Raw genomic sequence first — 19,926 nt, forward strand, 5'->3', positions numbered from 1 at the left:
ATGAGTGTGCCAAATGTGGCTTTAATACATTAACAATTTGCTGAGATATGACCACACTTCCTGTTTGGCGGCTTGGACGCCAAATTCGATTGGCTGTAGCGGGCGAACGCTTTGGAGAATCGAAAATCCCTGGATAACTTTTGTGGACATCGGTCTAGAGAATGTGCCTACCGAGTTTCGTGCAGATTGGTCGAAATTCCTAGGAGGAGATACATTTTAAGTGTTTTTCACTAAATCCAAAATGGCGGGAAATCCAATATGGCGGAAAATGATGTCATAGGGTGCGTTGAACTCAGCTTGAGCCAAGGAATCCAACGGTACCTCGTTTTTGAAAATCGGGCTTACAGGTCAAAAGTTGCGTGCACAAACGCACCTCCAACTTTGACACGTTGGTGGCGCTAGAGGGTTCGAGCTATGGACATGGGTCTTGGTCACAAGACTCAGGGGACTGTCATGAATGAGTGTGCCAATTTTCACAACTTTTTACCATACGGTTCTATGGGCTGCCATAGACTCCAATGACAGAAGAAGAAGAAGAAATAATAATAAGAAAAGGTACAAGAACAATGGTGGCCTTCGCAGCTTCGCTGCTTGGCCCCCAATAACAAGTAGCAATGTGGGGGCCAAGCAGGACATGCGACCAGCGCATCAAAGACAACAAGCGAAACACGTCATAGGAGTCTATTCAAATCGCTACCGCAGTTTTGAAAATCGGGCGTACGGTTCAGAATATACGCACTTCCAACTTTGACAGGTTGGTGGCGCTAGAGACTTTGAGGTGTCGACATGGACTTGGTGACAGGGGTCTCGGGACCGTCCACGATGAGTGTGCCTAATGTGGTTATGATACATCAAAACCTTACTGAGATTTGACCACACTTCCTGTTTGGCGGCTTCGACGCCAAATTCGATTGGCTGTAGCGAGCGAACACCTTCGACAATCGAAAATCCCTCTAGGAGTTTTGTGGACATTGGTCTAAAGAATGTGTACAGCCAGTTTCATGTAGATTGGTGAAAATCCTTAGGAGAAGATACATTTTAAGTGTTTTACACAAAATACAAAATGGCGGGAAATCCAATTGGTGGAAAATGACATCATAGGATGCGATGAACTCGGCATGAGTGAGGGATTCCAACGGTACCTCATTTTTCAAAATCGGTTACACAGGTCAAAAGTTGTGTGCATTAACGCACTTCCAACTTTGACATGGTGGTGGCGCTAGAGGCTTTAAGCTGTCGCAATGCCACTTGCTGCCAGAGGTCTTGGGACTGTCCCCGATGAGTGTGCCAAATGTGGCTTTAATACATTAACAATTTGCTGAGATATGACCACACTTCCTGTTTGGCGGCTTGGACGCCAAATTCGATTGGCTGTAGCGGGCGAACGCTTTCAAGAATCGAAAATCCCTGGATAACTTTTGTGGACATCGGTCTAGAGAATGTGCCTACCGAGTTTCGTGCAGATTGGTCGAAATTCCTAGGAGGAGATACATTTGAAGTGTTTTTCAAAAAATTCAAGATGGCGGAAAATCTATATAACCGGAAGTTATGGGTCCTTGAGGCAAATTTGTTCATCATGAGGAGAGACATATGTGTCCAAAGTGTCATGTCTGTAGGTCAAACGGGGCCTGAGATATGCCTGTTCAAAGTTCGCAACTTCAGTCGGCTGCTATAGCGCCCCCTATTGGCTAATCGATCTGGGTCGTGCTCCATGGACTCAGCACATCATCCTCTACCATCATGCAAATTTTGGTAAAAAGTTACCACTCCGTTCTATAGGCTGCCATTGACTTCAATGGCAGAAGAAGAATAATAATACCATCAATTACAATAGGGGCTTCGCACTGCGTGCTTGGCCCCTAATAATAATACCATCAATTACAATAGGGTCTTCGCCCCTACGGTGCTTGGCTTCTAATAATAATACCATCAATTACAATAGGGTCTTCGCCCCTTCGGGGCTTGGCCCCTAATAAGAAAAGGTACAAGAACAATGGGTGCCTTCGCAGCTTCGCTGCTTGGCCCCCAAATATAGCTGCAAGCAGCAATGTGGGGGCCAAGCAGGACATGCGACCAGCGCATCAAAGACAACAAGCGAAACACGTCATAGCCGCATTCAAAGCTCTACCGCAGTGTTGAAAATCGGGCATACGGTTCAGAATATACGTACTTCCAACTTTGACAGGTTGGTGGTGCTAGAGACTTTGAGGTGTCGACATAGACTTGGTGACAGGGGTCACGGGACCGTCCACGATGAGTGTGCCTAATGTGGTTATGATACATCAAAACCTTACTGAGATTTGACCACACTTCCTGTTTGGCGGCTTGGACGCCAAAATCGATTGGCTGTAGCGAGCGAACACCTTCGACAATCGAAAATCCCTCTAGGAGTTTTGTGGACATTGGTCTAAAGAATGTGTACAGCCAGTTTCATGTAGTTTGGTGAAAATCCTTAGGAGAAGATACATTTTAAGTGTTTTACACAAAATACAAAATGGCGGGAAATCCAATTGGTGGAAAATGACATCATAGGATGCGATGAACTCGGCATGAGCGAGGGATTCCAACGGTACCTCATTTTTCAAAATCGGTTACACAGGTCAAAAGTTGTGTGCATTAACGCACTTCCAACTTTGACATGGTGGTGGCGCTAGAGGGTTTGAGCTGTCGCAATGCCACTTGCTGCCAGAGGTCATGGGACTGTCCCCGAAGAGTGTGCCAAATGTGGCTTTAATACATTAACAATTTGCTGAGATATGACCACACTTCCTGTTTGGCGGCTTAGAGGCCAAATTTGATTGGCTGCAGCGAGCGAACGCAATGGACAATCAGAAATCCCTGTAAGACTTTTGTGGACATCGGTCTACAGATTGTGCCTACCGAGTTTCGTGCAGATTGGAGAAAAAACCTAGGAGGAGATACATTTTGAGAGTTTTTCACAAAATCCAAAATGGCGGGAAATCCAATACGGCGGAAAATGATGTCATGGGGTGCGTTGAACTCGGCTTAAGCCAAGGAATCCAACGGTACCTTGTTTTTGAAAATCGGGCTTACAGGTCAAAAGTTGTGTGCACAAACGCACCTCCAACTTTGACATGTTGGTGGCGCTAGAGGGTTCGAGCTGTGTACATGGGTCTTGGTGAAAAGACTCAGGGGACTGTCATGAATGAGTGTGCCAATTTTCACAACTTTTTACCATATGGTTCTATGGGCTGCCATAGACTCCAATGCCAGAGGAAGATGAATAATAATAAGAAAAGGTACAAGAACAATGGGTGCCTTCGCAGCTTCGCTGCTTGGCCCCCAAATAAGAAAAGGTAGAAACTTAATGGAGGCCTACGCAGCTTCGCTGCTTGGCCCCCAATTATATCATCATGGCTTATAATGCTAAATTCTGATACTGATAGGCAGATACTCAGGTTCCCAGAATCCATCTGGGCTGGAGCGCTGCTTTGTCAGTAAGACACTTTCCCTCCCTTTCAAAGCCATTGCCCAGGAAGTCGGTTCCACGTTCTTCATTGTAGAACACGTGTCCCTTGCCAGGTTTGTGGATGGCTGACTGCACCGTGGCGACTCCTGTTAGACTACACAGCTGGGGGGGTGTTGTGAGTGTGTGTGTGTGTGTGTGTGTGTGTGTGTGGGTGTGTGTGTGTGTGTGTGCGAGGGGGGGGGGGGTCAAATGAGATAAAACATCAAGTGCCGTATTTTCGTGCCGGGGCTAAGTGCTAAGTGCTATGTGTTGTCCATCACAAACGCAATATGTCTGGCTTTCGCTGTTTGGTATGCAATGATGACGCACCAAACTCAGCGGAGTGGGAATTATTGAGTTTGCGACAGACAAAACTTAGCACATAGCCCCAGCACGAAAATAGAGCCCCAAATATGATTTTGAAAAGTCTGACTTCTTATAAAATGGTCAGAGGGGTTCAAACAGCTTCAGAGAGCAGGGGAGTCTGGGCTGAATGGCTGCAGGGCTGTATAAGTTAGCAATGAGAGTCTGGGCTGTATGAGTTCGCAATGAGAAGCACTCTTGCCTGGGGTTGTGCTTGGAGCGTATTTGGATGTTTCTCTCAATTGTAATTTCACAACCTAAATCTTTCTTCATTACGCCAAAATAAAGAAGCAATCATTATTATTAGGGCTGGGTTAAAAAAAAAATTGATTTATCGATTCTGAATCAATTGATTCAGAATCGATTAATGAAAATCCCAAAATCGATCTTTTATTTAATGAAGGAATGAATAAATGAAGGAATGAATAGTTCATCAATTCATTCAATGATTCAGTCATTCATTCATTTTTGGAAATTAGTATCGATTCCCAGCACTAGTATTGATGTGTTGCATAACTTGGCAGTCATGTAATTAAGGTTACAGCAAAAAAAAAAAAAAACAGGTTTAGTAACACTAACCGAATCTATATTGAATCGAATTGAATCGTGATAATCGATTCTGAACCTTGTGAATCGGAATCAAATCAATTCTTGAAATTCGAATCGATACCTTAATTATTATTAAACATTGGAATGTAAAACCGTAAAACAGGATTTGAAACAGAATAGAAACATCCAAAACTACCAAAGCTCTCAGGACATTGGGTCAAGGATGAGGTCATTTCCCCCCACACCCCCCTGACCAATGAGCCAACAACTTCTTTAAAAAAGTCTCCAACTACAGCCTTGACAACACAAAAGACCCTGTATTCTCAGAGACAAACACGATTGTTCCTCCAGTGAGCTCTTTGAAGGCTGGGGCGAAGGTTGGCCGGGGTGTTCTGGTAAATTTAGGTTGTTTACTCCAGCGCCATTGGGTCCAGATTTCATTTCAGCCACAATCAATAGCGCCATATTAGATCTGAGTAAGAGGACAATAAGATCCAATAAGCCAGTGAGGGGGCGTCGACCGCTCTGTGAGCCAGGCTGGAAGGAAGCGGAATAGAAAACATTGGTGCCTCCGGACACGCACACACACACACACACACACGTGCACACACACGCACACACGCACGTACGCACACACACACACATTTTCTTTCTGCCTTTATTGGTCTCTTCTCCTGTCTCTCCATGCACTCATGCACGCACACACACACACACACACACAGATGAAGAGCCCTCCTGAAAGCTAAATAACTCAGGTTTATCACAGCCCTACCAGCCGAATCAAATCATGGGTAGAATATATGCTTCGGTGAAGGGGAAATATTTGCCTGTAGACACACTTCATATCAGCTGACCGCACGAACACTGGCCTCTCACACACACAGGAAATATTCTTTGCAAAGTAAGAATAATTTCCCCCTGTACAACAAAGGCTAATGTACAAGATATTCCTACAGTATACACAGGCTATGAGAGGGGTCACAGAGGGGTCAGAGAGAGAGAGAGAGACAGAGAGAGAGAGAGAGAGAGAGAGAGAGGAGATATAGAAAGGGGGAGAGGAAAGAGAGAGAGGAGAGAGAGGAATGGAGAGAGAGGAGAGAGCAGAGAGAGAAGAGAGGGAGAGAGAGAGGGAGAGAGAGGGAGAGAGAGAGAGAGGAGAGAGAGGGGAGAGGAGCGAGAGAGGGGAGAGAGGGGAGAGGAGAGAGAGAGAGGAGAGAGAGGGGAGAGGAGAGAGAGAGGGGAGAGAGGGGAGAGGGAGAGAGAGGGGAGAGGAGAGAGAGAGGAGAGAGAGAGGAGAGAGAAAGAGAGAGAGGGGAGGGGGAGGAGAGAGAGAGAGGGGAGAGAGGGGAGATGGAGAGAGAGGAGAGAGAGATGAGCAAGAATGGGGAGATGGAAAGGAAGGAACTGGTGAAATGTGCGTTTCCTGTTGATTAAAGGAAACGTCAGCGTTTGATCTCATTTTATGGAACAGATATGCTGAGTTTGTCTGAGTGTCAGACGCTCCTCGGACATGAAGAATAGACGATCATGCTAGTGTGGTTCAAGACCACATCACAGCCTGTTCAATGGAACAGCACATACATCAGAAACAGGGACTGACTCAGAGCCCGACTAGTCTAGTGAACCACAATACTGGAGCTCCTCAATGAGAAGCGCTCTGCAGGAGGCTTGTTTGATCTGGTGTAGCGCCAGCCGCCTGACATGCTGAGGATTGTCATGGGAATCTAATGTAAAAGCAGATGACCGGGAATCCACTCCTCAATGTCATTGCCCCCAAGAACCAACTAATCAGCCGCCACCTTTCAATTCCGCCTTTCGGAGCTCGGTACCTGGATCCCGGTGGAGCGAGCGCAGGGGGGAGGGGCTTCTGCGTGTCACTCACGCGCCCGCTGCCCCCGTTTCTATGAATGCGTAGACTTCAGGCTCGGGGGGGTCTGCATATCCATAATGTGCCTGGTGCAGAGATTAAATCAAATCATATGGCTGAGTGTGACCTAGGTGTATGTATGTGTGTGTGTGTGTGTGTGTGTGTGTGTGTGTGTGTGTGTGTGTGTGCGTGCGTGTCAGCTGCTTGGATTCCAAGGACAATATCTCCATAGCTGCTGTCTGCCTGCAGGTGCCTGCCTGATACTACTACCTTCTACTATCTACTACTCCATCCATCCATCCATCCATCCATCCATCCATCCATCCATCCATCCATCCATCTTCATCCGCTTATCCGGGGTCGGGTCGTGGAGGCAGCAGCTCCAGCAGGGGGCCCCAGATATCCCTTTCCCTAGTAGCATCAACCAGCTCTGCCTGAGGAATCTTTAGCCGCTCACAGGCCAGTGCGGAGATGTAGTCCCGCCACCTAGTCCTGGGTCTACCCCGCGGCCTCCTCCCAGCCGGACACGCCTGGAACACCTCCCTAGGGAGGCGCCCAGGAGGCATCCTCACTAGATGCCCGAACCACCTCAACTGGCTCCTTTCGACGCAAAGGAGCAGCGGCTCTACTCCGAGTCTCTCTCGGATGACTGAACTTCTCACCCGATCTCTCAGGGAGACCCCAGCCACCCTCCGGAGAAAACTCATTTTGGCCGCTTGTATCCGTGATCTCGTTCTTTCGGTCATGACCCATCCTTCATGACCATAGGTGAGGGTGGGGATGAAGATAGCCCGGTAGATCGAGAGCTTTGCCTTTTGGCTCAGCTCTCTTTTCGTCACAACAGTGCGGTAAAGCGACTGCAGAACCGCACCAGCTGCTCCGATTCTCCGGCCAAACTCCCTCTCCATGGTTCCCTCACTTGTGAACAAGACCCCCAGATACTTGAACTCCTTCACTTGGGGTAAGGACTCATTTCCTACTCGGAGTGGACAGGCCACCGGTTTCCTGCTGAGAACCATGGCCTCAGATTTAGAAGTGCTGATTCTAATCCCAGCCACTTCACACTCAGTTGCGAACCTATCCAGAGAGTGCTGGAGGTCGCAGGCAGATGATGCCATCAGGAACACATCATCTGCAAATAGCAGCGACGCGATCCCCAGATCACCGAACTGCAAACCCACCTCCCCACGGCTACGCCTCGATATCCTGTCCATGAAAATCACAAACAGGATTGGTGACAAAGTGCAACCCTGGCGGAGGCCAACCCCCACCGGAAAGGAAGACGACTTACTGCCGAGGACCCGGACACAGCTCTCGCTCTGGGTGTACAGGGATTGGATGGCCCCAAGTAGGGACCCCCTCACCCCATACTCCCGCATAACCCTCCACAAGACCTCTCGAGGGACCCGGTCGTAAGCCTTCTCCAAGTCCACAAAACACATGTAGACAGGTTGGGCAAACTCCCAAGCCCCCTCCAAGATCCTCGCAAGAGTGAAGAGCTGGTAGTCCACGACCAGGACGAAATCCGCATTGTTCCTCTTCGATCTGAGGTTCGACTATCGGCCGGACCCTCCTTTCCAGCACCTTGGAGTACACTTTCCCTGGGAGGCTGAGTAATGTGATGCCTCTATAATTGGCACACACCCTCTGGTCCCCTTTTTTGAATATTGGGAAACACCAACCCAGTCTGCCACTCCTTTGGCACTGACCCAGACTTTCACGAAGTGTTAAAGAGGCGTGTCAACCAAGACAGCCCCTCAACACCCAGCGCCTTCAGCATTTCTGGACGGATCTCATCAGTCCCTGGGGCTTTGCCACTGTGGAGTTGTTTGACTACTTCAGTGACCTCCTCCAAGGAAATTGACGACCCCCCATCATCTTCCGGCTCTGCCTCGATCGTAGAGGGTGGATTAGTCTGGTTCAGGAGTTCCTCAAAGTGCTCCATCCAACGCTCAACAACCTCCTCAGTTGAGGTCAGCAGTGTCCCCTTCTTGCTGTATACAGCTTGGATGGTCCCCCGCTTTCCCTTCCCGAGGTGTCTGATGGTCTTCCAGAAACACTTTGGTGCCGACCGAAAGTCCTTCTCCATGGTTTCTCCGAACTCCTCCCACACCCTCTGCTTTGCCTTGGTCACGGCCGAAGCCGCAGCCCTCCGGGCCAGTCGATACCCTGCAACTGCTTCTGGGGTCTCCCGGGCTAACATATTCCGGAAGGCCTCCTTCTTCAGTCGGATGGCTTCCCTGACCACCGCTGTCCACCACGGTGTCCGAGGGTTAACGCCCCTTGAGGTACCTATGGCCCTCAGGCCACAGCTCCCAGCTGCAGCTTCAGCAATGGAGGCTTTGAACACCGACCACTCATGCTCGAGGTCCCGAACCTCCACAGGGATGCCTGAGAAGCTCCGCCGGAGGTGGCAATTGAAATCTCTCCGGACAGGCTCTTCCTCCAGACGTTCCCAGTTCACCCTCACTACACGCTTGGGTTTTCCAGGTCTGTCCAGAAGCTTCCCCCGCCATCGAAACCAGCTCACCACCAGATGGTGATCAGTGGACAGCCTACTACTACCTACTACTACCTACTACTATCTACTACTATCTACTACTATCTACTACTACCTACTACCTACTATTATCTACTACTACCTACTACTATCTACTACCAACTACCATCTACTACTACCTACTACTATCTACTACTATCTACTACTACCTACTACTATCTACTACTATCTACTACTACTACCTACTACTATCTACTACTATCTACTACTATCTACTATTATCTACTACTACCTACTACTACCTACTACTATCTACTACTATCTACTACTACCTACTACTACCTACTATTATCTACTACTATCTACTACTATCTACTACTATCTACTACTACCTACTACTATCTACTACTATCTACTACTACCTACTACTACTTACTATTATCTATTACTATCTACTACTACCTACTACTATCTACTACTATCTACTACTACCTACTATTATCTACTACTACCTACTACTATCTACTACTATCTACTACTATCTACTACTACCTACTACTATCTACTACTACCTACTACTACCTACTATTATCTATTACTATCTACTACTACCTACTACTATCTACTGCTATCTACTACTACTTACTACTATCTACTATTATCTACTACTACCTACTACTATCTACTACTACATACTACTACCTACTACTATCTACTACTATCTACTTCTACCTACTACTATCTACTACTATCTACTACTACTATCTACTACTACCTACTATTATCTACTACTATCTACCACTATCTACTATTATCTACTACTACCTACTACTATCTACTACCTACTACTACATAATATTATCTATTACTATCTACTACTATCTACTACTACCTACTACTATCTACTATTATCTACTACTACCTACTACTATCTACCACTATCTACTATTATCTACTACTATCTACTACTATCTACTACTACCTACTACTATCTACTACCTACTACTACATACTATTATCTATTACTATCTACTACTACTATCTACTACTATCTACTACTACCTACTACTATCTACTATTATCTACTACTACCTACTACTATCTACTACTAGCTACTATTATCTATTACTATCTACTACTACCTACTACTATCTCCTACTACTATCTACTATTATCTACTACTACCTACTACTATCTACTACTACATACTACTACCTACTACTATCTACTACTATCTACTACTACCTACTACTATCTACTACTACCTACTACTACCTACTACTATCTACTACTATCTGCTACTACCTACTACTACCTACTACTATCTACTACTACCTTTTATTATCTACTATTATCTATTACTACTACATACTACTACCTACTACTATCTACTACTATCAACTACTACCTACTACTATCTACTACTACCTACTACTACCTACTAATATCTAATACTACCTACTACTATCTACTACTACATACTACTATCTACCACTACCTACTACTATCTACTACTACATACTACTACCAGCTACTATCTACTACTACCTACTACTATTTACTACTACCTGCAACTATCTACTACTATCTACCACTACCTACTATCTACTACTACATACTACTACCAACTACTATCTACTACTACTTACTACTATCTACTACTACATACTACTACCTACTACTATCTACTACTATCTACTACTACCTACTTCTACAGACTACTATCTACTACTACCTACTACTATCTACTACTACATACTACATACTACTATCTACTATTATCTACTACTATCTACTACTACCTAATACTATCTAATACTATCTACTACTATCTACTATCTACTACTATCTACTACTACCTACTACTACCTACTACTACCAACTACTATCTACTACTACCTACTACTACCAATTACTATCTACTACTACCTAGTACCTACTACTACCTACTCCTACCTACTACTACCTACTACTATCTACTAATGTCTACTACTACCTACTTCTATCTACTACTATCTACTACTACCTACTACTACCTACTACTATCTACTACTACCTACTACTATCTACTACTATCTACTACGACCTATTACTATCTACTACTACCTACTACTATCTACTTCTACATACTACTACCAACTACTATCTACTACTACCTACTACTATCTACTACTACATACTACTACCTACTACTATCTACTACTACCTACTACTATCTAATACTACCTACTACTATCTACTACTACTACCTACTACTATCTAATAATATCTACTACTACCTACTACTATCTACTACCTACTACTATCTACCACTATCTACAGTACTACTATTTACTACTATCTACTACTACCTATTACTATCTACTACTATCTACTACTATCTACTACTATCTACCACTATCTACTACTATCTACCACTATCTACTACTATCTACTACTATCTAATACTATCTAATACTACATACTACTATCCCCAGCCTGATAGCTACTCCACTGTGTTTCTCAGTGTTCATCCATCAGCAAGGCGTATCAAACATTGGTCTTTATATTCTGACATTCGAATAAAGTTTGATTTGATTTGATAATATGGGCTTGTGGAGTTCCTCATCTATCTGATCATGTCTCCTGACGTGATGTGGGAACATCACACAGTGTTGAGGCATGGAAGAACCAGCAACCACTGACTCAGCCGGCAGTGTTCTGTACACTTGAACACGACCACTTTCACTGGAAAACCACTTCTTAACTGTAATGGACACAGTGCAACATGCTCAGGGGCTACGGGACATAGAAAAGACAGACTTCATGTAATGTCCTCTCATACAGAAGATGAGGACAGGTTGCGTGTCCACCGACAAGCTGTATTTTAGAGCTGCCGCTGTTTTTTCGTAGTTTACAATCAGTAATGATCTGCATGGCGCTATAGGGACGAGAGCTGTGTTCCAAGTGCTTTTTAGCGCTATAGCGCCGTGAGCTCTAGAGAGAGACAGAGAGAGGGAGAGAGGAAGAGAGGGAGGTGAGAGAGAGAGACAGAGAGAGGGAGAGAGAGACAGAGAGAGGGAGAGAGACAGAGAGAGTGTGAGAGAGAGAGCTGTGCCCCCACACCCAGCCAGAGACAGGGGCCCAGATGGCAGCATCTCCTCATCCATCCACTCCAGTCAGCCTGGCAAACTAATGGAGACTAATAAACTGTCAGAGCCCACATGCCACCCACTACATCTCCCAGCTACACACACTACATCTCCCAGCTACACACACTACATCTCCCAGCTACACACACTACATCTCCCAGCTAAACACACTACATCTCCCAGCTACACACACTACATCTCCCAGCTACACACACTACATCTCCCAGCTACACTCACTACATCTCCCAGCTACACACACTACATCTCCCAGCTAACCGCACTACATCTCCCAGCTAACCGCTACATCTCCCAGCTACACACACTACATCTCCCAGCTACACACACTACATCTCCCAGCTAACCGCACTACATCTCCCAGCTAACCGCTACATCTCCCAGCTACACACACTACATCTCCCAGCTAAACACACTACATCTCCCAGCTACACACACTACATCTCCCAGCTACACACACTACATCTCCCAGCTACACACACTACATCTCCCAGCTACACACACTACATCTCCCAGCTAACCGCTACATCTCCCAGCTACACACACTACATCTCCCAGCTACACACACTACATCTCCCAGCTAACCGCACTACATCTCCCAGCTAACCGCTACATCTTCCAGCTACACACACTACATCTCCCAGCTACACACACTACATCTCACAGCTACACACACTACATCTCCCAGCTACACACACTACATCTCCCAGCTACACACGCTACATCTCCCAGCTACACACACTACATCTCCCAGCTAACCGCACTACATCTCCCAGCTAACCGCTACATCTCCCAGCTACACACACTACATCTCCCAGCTAAACACACTACATCTCCCAGCTAACCGCTACATCTCCCAGCTACACACACTACATCTCCCAGCTAAACACACTACATCTCCCAGCTACACACACTACATCTCCCAGCTACACACACTACATCTCCCAACTACACACACTACATCTCCCAGCTACACACACTACATCTCCCAGCTAACCGCTACATCTCCCAGCTACACCCACTACATCTCCCAGCTACACACACTACATCTCCCAGCTAACCGCACTACATCTCCCAGCTACACACACTACATCTCACAGCTAAAAGCACTACATCTCCCAGCTACACACACTACATCTCCCAGCTACACACACTGCATCTCCCAGCTACACACACTACACCTCCCAGCTAACCGCACTACATCTCCCAGCTACACACACTACATCTCCTAGCACACCGCACTACATCTCCCAGCTACACACACTACATCTCCCAGCTACACACACTACATCTCCCAGCTAACTGCACTACATCTCCCAGCTACACACACTACATCTCCCAGCTACACACACTACATCTCCCAGCTAACCGCACTACATCTCCCAGCTACACACACTACATCTCCCAGCTACACACACTACATCTCCCAGCTACACACACTACATCTCCCAGCTACACACACTACATCTCCCAGCTCCAACACACCACACACTACATCTCCCAGCTCAGAAACACCCCTGGAGGTACGCCGGCCCCCTAGTGGTAGATCGAGGCCCTGCGGTCGGCTGTGAGGCTTACCGTCTTTTCCTATGACGAAGTCCAGGTAGCGGTAGGTGTAGGCCACACCCACTTTGGTCTCCACCTGGGGCCTCTTCAGGGTGGAGTAGATCTTCCCTGGACTGCTGTCCTCTGACGTCTTCAGCTTTCTCAGGCCACAGCCCATCTCAGCACGTCTCTGGACCCTGCAGACACCCGACAGACGGACAGCTCAGGCTCAATCTGGGGTCTGTGCATGTGTGTGCGTGTGTGTGCGTGTGTGTGTGTGTGTATTCTTTTACCTTCTTATATTACAACGTTGTTGATGTGGAATCATGGAACCCCCCCCCCCCCCCCCCCCCCCCACACACACACACACACACGCACACACACACTTCCACACATGCACTCTCTCACACGGCGGTTCTTAGTTAATGAGGTGAACGGGAAGAATGAAAAGGTGAGAACCAATCAAGGGAGAAACAGGAAATTAGGAGAGCGGCTGAGATTGGTCGTTACTCAGGATGGAGGGGAAAACGCATGAGAACTAGGGTCTGCTGGAGAGAGAGAGGAGGAAGGGAGAGGTAGAGAGAGAGGGAGAGAGGGAAAGAGAGGGAGAGAGAGAGAAGGAAATGCAATGAGGCATGTTGAATAGAAGAGGGGTAGATGAGCGCGGAGGAGGGGGAGGTCATCGGTGTGGTTGAGGAGATTCATAATGGCTGTCACAGCGCCATTGTCCTGAACGGAACTTACACAGATGTCTTTGTTGGACCGAATGTGTGTCATAGTCTGTCTTAATGTGCCAAGTGACAGATTACAAATTGAAGAATATTGAAGCAATAACTCACTCGAGGGTGTGGTATATGGCCAATATACCACGGGTTGTGCTGCGGTCACAGGAACGAGGTGCAGCCAAGTGCCGTCGACCAGCACAAGCCGTGGTATATAGGCCATATACCACAACCCTCGAGTGAGTTATTGCTTTTATACAACGGTTACATCATCGGGAAACATTTATGAAATAAATACTGACTATTTAGGGCCCGAGCACTGGCGGTGCGAGGCCCTATTGAAACTCGAAGGATTATTATTCTCCTTCTTCTACCTTCTCCTTCTTCTCCCCAAACAAATGCCTTTTTAGCAGCCTAAACATCAATGAAAACGCACGAAACTTTGCAGATACATCAGTCCCGGTAAAACTTAGATATTTCATGGGTGACGGAAATGGGCGTGGCAAAACGGCTCAAGAGCGCCCCCTGGAAAGTTTAAAATGGCGAGCCCCACCTTTCAGTTTGATGTAGGCGAACGAAATTCGGAGGGCATATGTAATTCATCGAGACACACTAAAATGTCTCTTGGAGCTATACCCAACATGCAACAGGAAGGCCGCCATTTTGCTTTTAATGTGCCATTTTGTCCTTGTTTTGACCATTTCCATGCCTCGTACTTCAACGAACTCCTCCTACAGATTTCATCCGATCAACTTCATATTCGGTCAGCTTCATCTTAAGACCTTTGTGATCAAAAGTTATCAAAAAAATTGAGTTTTCACCAAACACCCTTGCCGTGGCGCCCCGCCAAAGTTTGACATTTCGCCATAAAACACGAAGTCCTCATAACTCCTTCATACATTATCCAATTTGTCCGATATATCTCACGCTTCATGACGGTTCTGTCCTGAACACATCTATGTGTCAGTATTGCGTCATACTTATAGCGCCACCTATTGGTGAAACAGTAAGTCCTCATAACTGCTACATACATTATCCGATTTGCACCAAATTGCTGACGATTCATGAAGGTCGCATTCTGAACACATCTATGCGTCGGAATTGAGTCACACTTACAGCGCCACCTACTGGTGAAACAGGAAGTCCTCATAACTCCTAAATACGTTATCCGATTTACACCACATTGCTCACGCTTGATGAAGGTCGCGTCCTGAACACATCTGTAGGTCAGTATTGAGTCCTACTTATAGCGCCGCCTACAGGTCAAGCAGGAAGTCATCATAACTCCTACATACATTGTCCAATTTACTCAACATTTCTCACGCTTCATCAAGGTACCGTCCTGAACACATCTATGCATCGGTATTGAGTCACGCTTAGAGCGCCACCTACTGGTGACAGGAAGTTTCTCTCAGTAATGGACACCGAAATAGCCTTTAACGGCGCCACACCCCGACACACGTGGGGTGCGAGGGCCCGCTCACTGCTGCTCGCAGCCCTAGTTAGTCTTAATATTGATTTTATTGAACTCTGCCAAGAAATGTAGTTCCTAAAACTATCATGTTGCTATGGAGTTTCAAAACGGCAAACAATTAGCCCTAGCAACCAAAAACTCCTGACCAACCTACCTAGCCATGAATGAAGTGTAGCCTACCTTTGACCAACCTAGATAGCCATGAACAAAGTGTACCCTACCTTTGCTGTGCAACTGCGAGTTGCAAAAGTGGTGATGATAAACCAGAGTGGTAGGCTACAGGACGGATAGCACAACCCAAAATTGACATTGAATGTTTCCATTTTTCTTGAGGAGAAACCGTAATGTAACCAACAGACGGTTACGCAATGAAACTAACATTTTTACAGGCAGTAATAATTGACACAGTAATATTTCACATAGATCGGTAAAGAGGCTTTGCCCGTGGTATATCTTGGCATATACAACGGCTCTTAACCAATCAGATCGCGAGGTTGGAACTACCCATAGTATAATAACTCATAATCAATGAAATAGCCGTCATGCTGTTGTTTCAGTAAACGTCCTAGGATATGATCGTGTCGTCTCTTCTCCTGTCAGAGCTGGAGCTGGCGCCTCCCTTTGGATTGACAGGAGAGCCGAGCTCAAAGCCAAACACAGGTAGGAAACCTACGATGGCTCCATCAGTTCCCCCGGCACGCGTTGCCAGAACAGGGCTGCGCTCTGAAGGAGCTCCGTTTGATCAAAACACCGATATTGATTCAGAAAACATGAACAGAGAAAAGCAGGGGAATGGAGCCAAACACGAGTCAGATACCAGCGCTCTCCTCTGCCCCTCTGACCCGACCTCTACCCTCAGACCTCACCTAACTCTGACCCGGCCTCTACCCTCAGACCTCACCTCACTTTGACCCGGCCTCTACCCTCAGACCTCACTCTGACCCGACCTCAACCCCCAGACCTCACCTCACTGCTCTGGGTCAGCTAGTGACCGGGGCGACGGGGGGGAGAGAGAGGGAGAGATAGAGAGAAGGGGAGAGAGACAGAGAGAGAGATAGAGATAGATAGATAGATAGATAGATAGATAGATAGATGGATAGATAGATAGATAGATAGATAGATAGATAGATAGATAGATAGATAGATAGATAGATAGATAGATAGATAGATAGATAGATAGATAGATAGATAGATAGATAGATAGATAGATAGATAGAGGGAGAGAGGGTGCGGGAGAGAGAGAGAGAGATAGATAGATAGAGGGAGAGAGAAAGAGAGAGAGAGTGAGAGAGAGAGACAGAGAGAGCGAGAGAGAGAGACGTACATTAGAGGGTTGGTATCTATTAGCATACTGGAGCTTCTGGAGACCGGGGGGGGGGGGGGGGGGGGGGTTAGTTGACACGCTTGGGCATATTTTTAGAGCTGACAGAGGAAGTGCGAGATCTTTATGATTCGGGGAGTGAGTGTTTTCCTCAGAGGTGCTCTGCTCTGTTCTGTTCTGCTCTGCTCTGCTCTGCTCTGCTCTGTTCTGTTCTGTTCTGCTCTGCTCTGCTCTGCTCTGTTCTGTTCTGTTCTGTTCTGTGTTCTGCTCTGCTCTGCTCTGTTCTGTTCTGTTCTGTTCTGTTCTGTTCTGTTCTGCTCTGCTCTGCTCTGCTCTGCTCTGTTCTGCTCTGTTCTCTGCTCTGCTCTGTTCTGCAATGTTCTCTGCTGTGCTGTTCTCTGCCTTGTCAGACCTGATCCCTCACCGACCGACCAGGAGGTCAGGGCTCCACCACTGTCCCACGGACACTTATAGTCCCAAAAACAGGAAAGGCCCTTGATTCCCCCCTGGATGGACTAGTAACGACCCCCACACCCAGCTCTTCTCTGGGAGGCTTCTCTCAGTCAGACCTGGTGAGGTGAGATCCAGCCGGAGGTGAAGTTTTTTTTGTGACTAGACTGCACTCACTCAATTAATCAATCAATCAATCAAAGCTTTAATTGTATAGCGCATTTCATACCCAGAGGCAACACAATGCACTCTGCCTTCCGTCCAGACGATCACGCGACACTTCACAGAGAAAGTAGTCGCAGTCATTCTCAGTCAAAGGTCACATGAACTCTGACCCCTCACCACTGACTCAACACACCCCAGGAGCTGAACGCTCAGGCCTAGTCCTGGTTCTGTGTGCTGCTGGTACAGCGTGGGTCACAGGTCTTATCAGATCAGGGGATCTTTCATCGCATTGGACTGGAAGCAGCACCTTTAGAGACTAGTTAGGATTATAATGACAAATGGACAGTTTGTCAGCACTATGCTCAAACATAGTGATTGTTGGATTGTTGGTTGGTGGGGCCAGGAGCGGGTCTGTGCCCTGTGTGGACTTCCTCCCTCCCTCCCTCCCTCCTTCCTTCCTTCCTTCCTTCCTCAGCTTCTCACCTGGGTGGGACAGGTCAGACGCTCCAGAGATAAGGAGGTGGGCTGTGATTGGTACCGAGTACGTGAGGTGGGCTGTGATTGGTTCAGAGAACGTGAGGTGGGCTGTGATTGGTAGAGTATGTGCAGTATGTTGACGTTGATAACCAAACGATGACATGTAAGCAGATGTGTCTGTGTCATCGTGGGGAAGCGTAGCTACTCTCTTCAGACAGGTGAACCTGAACCGTGTTCTAACCCCAAACGTTTTTTGTGAACCACACAAAGGGACTATCAAACGCCAATTTACACACACACACACACACACACACACACACACACACACACACACACACACACACACACACAGAGAAATCCTTCCTGGCAGACGAGAGGAGATTAGTGCATATGAGAGCCCAGCGTCTGTCTTCAAGGCTGAATGTCTAGGCCAGCATTGTGACTCATTTTGGTCTGGCTGAACCCTAGCTTGGACTGTCTCAAGGCCTGAGCACACACACACATACACACTCACGCACACAAACACACACACACACACGAACACACACACACGTCTGGGGAGCGATTGCCATGGGAACCAAACCCTTCACGACTGTTCTACTCTCAGGAGAATAATAGACACCAGTATCTCTCTCTCTCCCTCTCTCTCTGAGGGCTAAACTCTACTCTCTCTCCCCTCTCTCCCTCCTCCTCCCTCTCTTCCTAATCCTCCCTCTCTCCCCCTCCTCCCTCTCTCTCCCTGTCCATGAGTCCAGCTCACTCATTTCCTCTCTCTCTCTTCCTCTATGCTCTCCTCCTCTCCCCTCGTTCCAGCGGTTGACAGTCATGGCTTGATGTGTCATGCATAATCATCATTCACAATCACTCTAAACTAAAATGCAAAACATTTTCTAAATTTGTCATGCATAGGAATTATAATAGATCAAAGGGAATGCATATAAGAATGAACATGTTCTTCAGATGGAAATGATGTTTAAAAATAAATGATCTTGATTGGCCTGATCGTTTTTCTTTTTCCAAAATGGAGTAGAGCTCCGAGTGACTTGCTGCTTTCTGTGAACTTGCTTAAGGCAGGTAATTTTTCAACAAAGCCAACTAAAGCCAAGTTCTAAGCTTTTCAGACACCATATCGACCTTCATGTCCTTGTTGAACATTACTGGATCAATACCGAATCAATAGTGCTGCAATTTTCTTGACCATCCATTATGACGGGAGTCAATTTGCCTCCCAGAAATATCCAGGGATATTTTCCTTCCTGGTTTAAGCCGCTACAAAACTGTGATTTCCTTCAGCATAAAGGATTCCTAGTCTGGGGCGACGCTGGGCGCTTGAATAACATGTTACCTTCAAAACCCATCACTGGAGAAGACAGAGAGAGAGAGGAGCATAATCTTTGCCAGGGATCTTGTAACTCGACGTTCCAGAGAGCAGAGATGCAAGGCTTATGCCAGAGACTAATCCTTTCAAACTGCCGTTGCTGTCAGACAAAGTGCAAGAAATGGCCAATCATCTTCCAGGATGTGAGCACGCTAAGATGCGCTTACTGCAGCTCCAGAGCTGGAATTATGTAGGATGAGGAGGAGGAAAATATAACAAACCATCTGTGTGAGGCTTGTTGAATATTTCACGATAATTGGTGTTTCAACAAATCTTCAGTGTTGACTTTGAATATCAACAGTCAGACAGGGCCGTGTGAACCGCGAGGTGCCTGGCTCTGTTGAACACGCACGCATGCTGAGGAGAGACATGCTCACATTAAGGTTCAAATCAACCAATTAGCTTAATCAAGTTGAACTCTGTACAGAGAAGCGACTATGCCCAGATCAAGTAGCTGGTTAACGTGCACTTCATGTTTGTAATGTGAAAGAAGTAGAAGC

The 19,926-nt window shown here is 46.6% G+C and overlaps 1 protein-coding gene across 1 annotated transcript in view; it reads right to left on the bottom strand.

Moving 5' to 3' along the window:
- rftn1b (raftlin, lipid raft linker 1b) overlaps positions 1-19,926 on the bottom strand; it is a gene marked incomplete at its 3' end in the record, with an annotated part of 209,341 nt that overhangs the window by 186,695 nt on the left and 2,720 nt on the right. The window contains exon 2 of the mRNA XM_084442475.1: positions 13,473-13,636. Within this exon, the coding sequence (XP_084298601.1) occupies positions 13,473-13,617 (145 nt within the window). The 5' untranslated portion in view covers positions 13,618-13,636. The remainder of the gene's footprint in view (positions 1-13,472; positions 13,637-19,926) is intronic.

Source organism: Borostomias antarcticus (genome assembly GCF_949987555.1).
Source record: "Borostomias antarcticus genome assembly, chromosome: 8".
NCBI classification, from domain to species: domain Eukaryota; kingdom Metazoa; phylum Chordata; class Actinopteri; order Stomiiformes; family Stomiidae; genus Borostomias; species Borostomias antarcticus.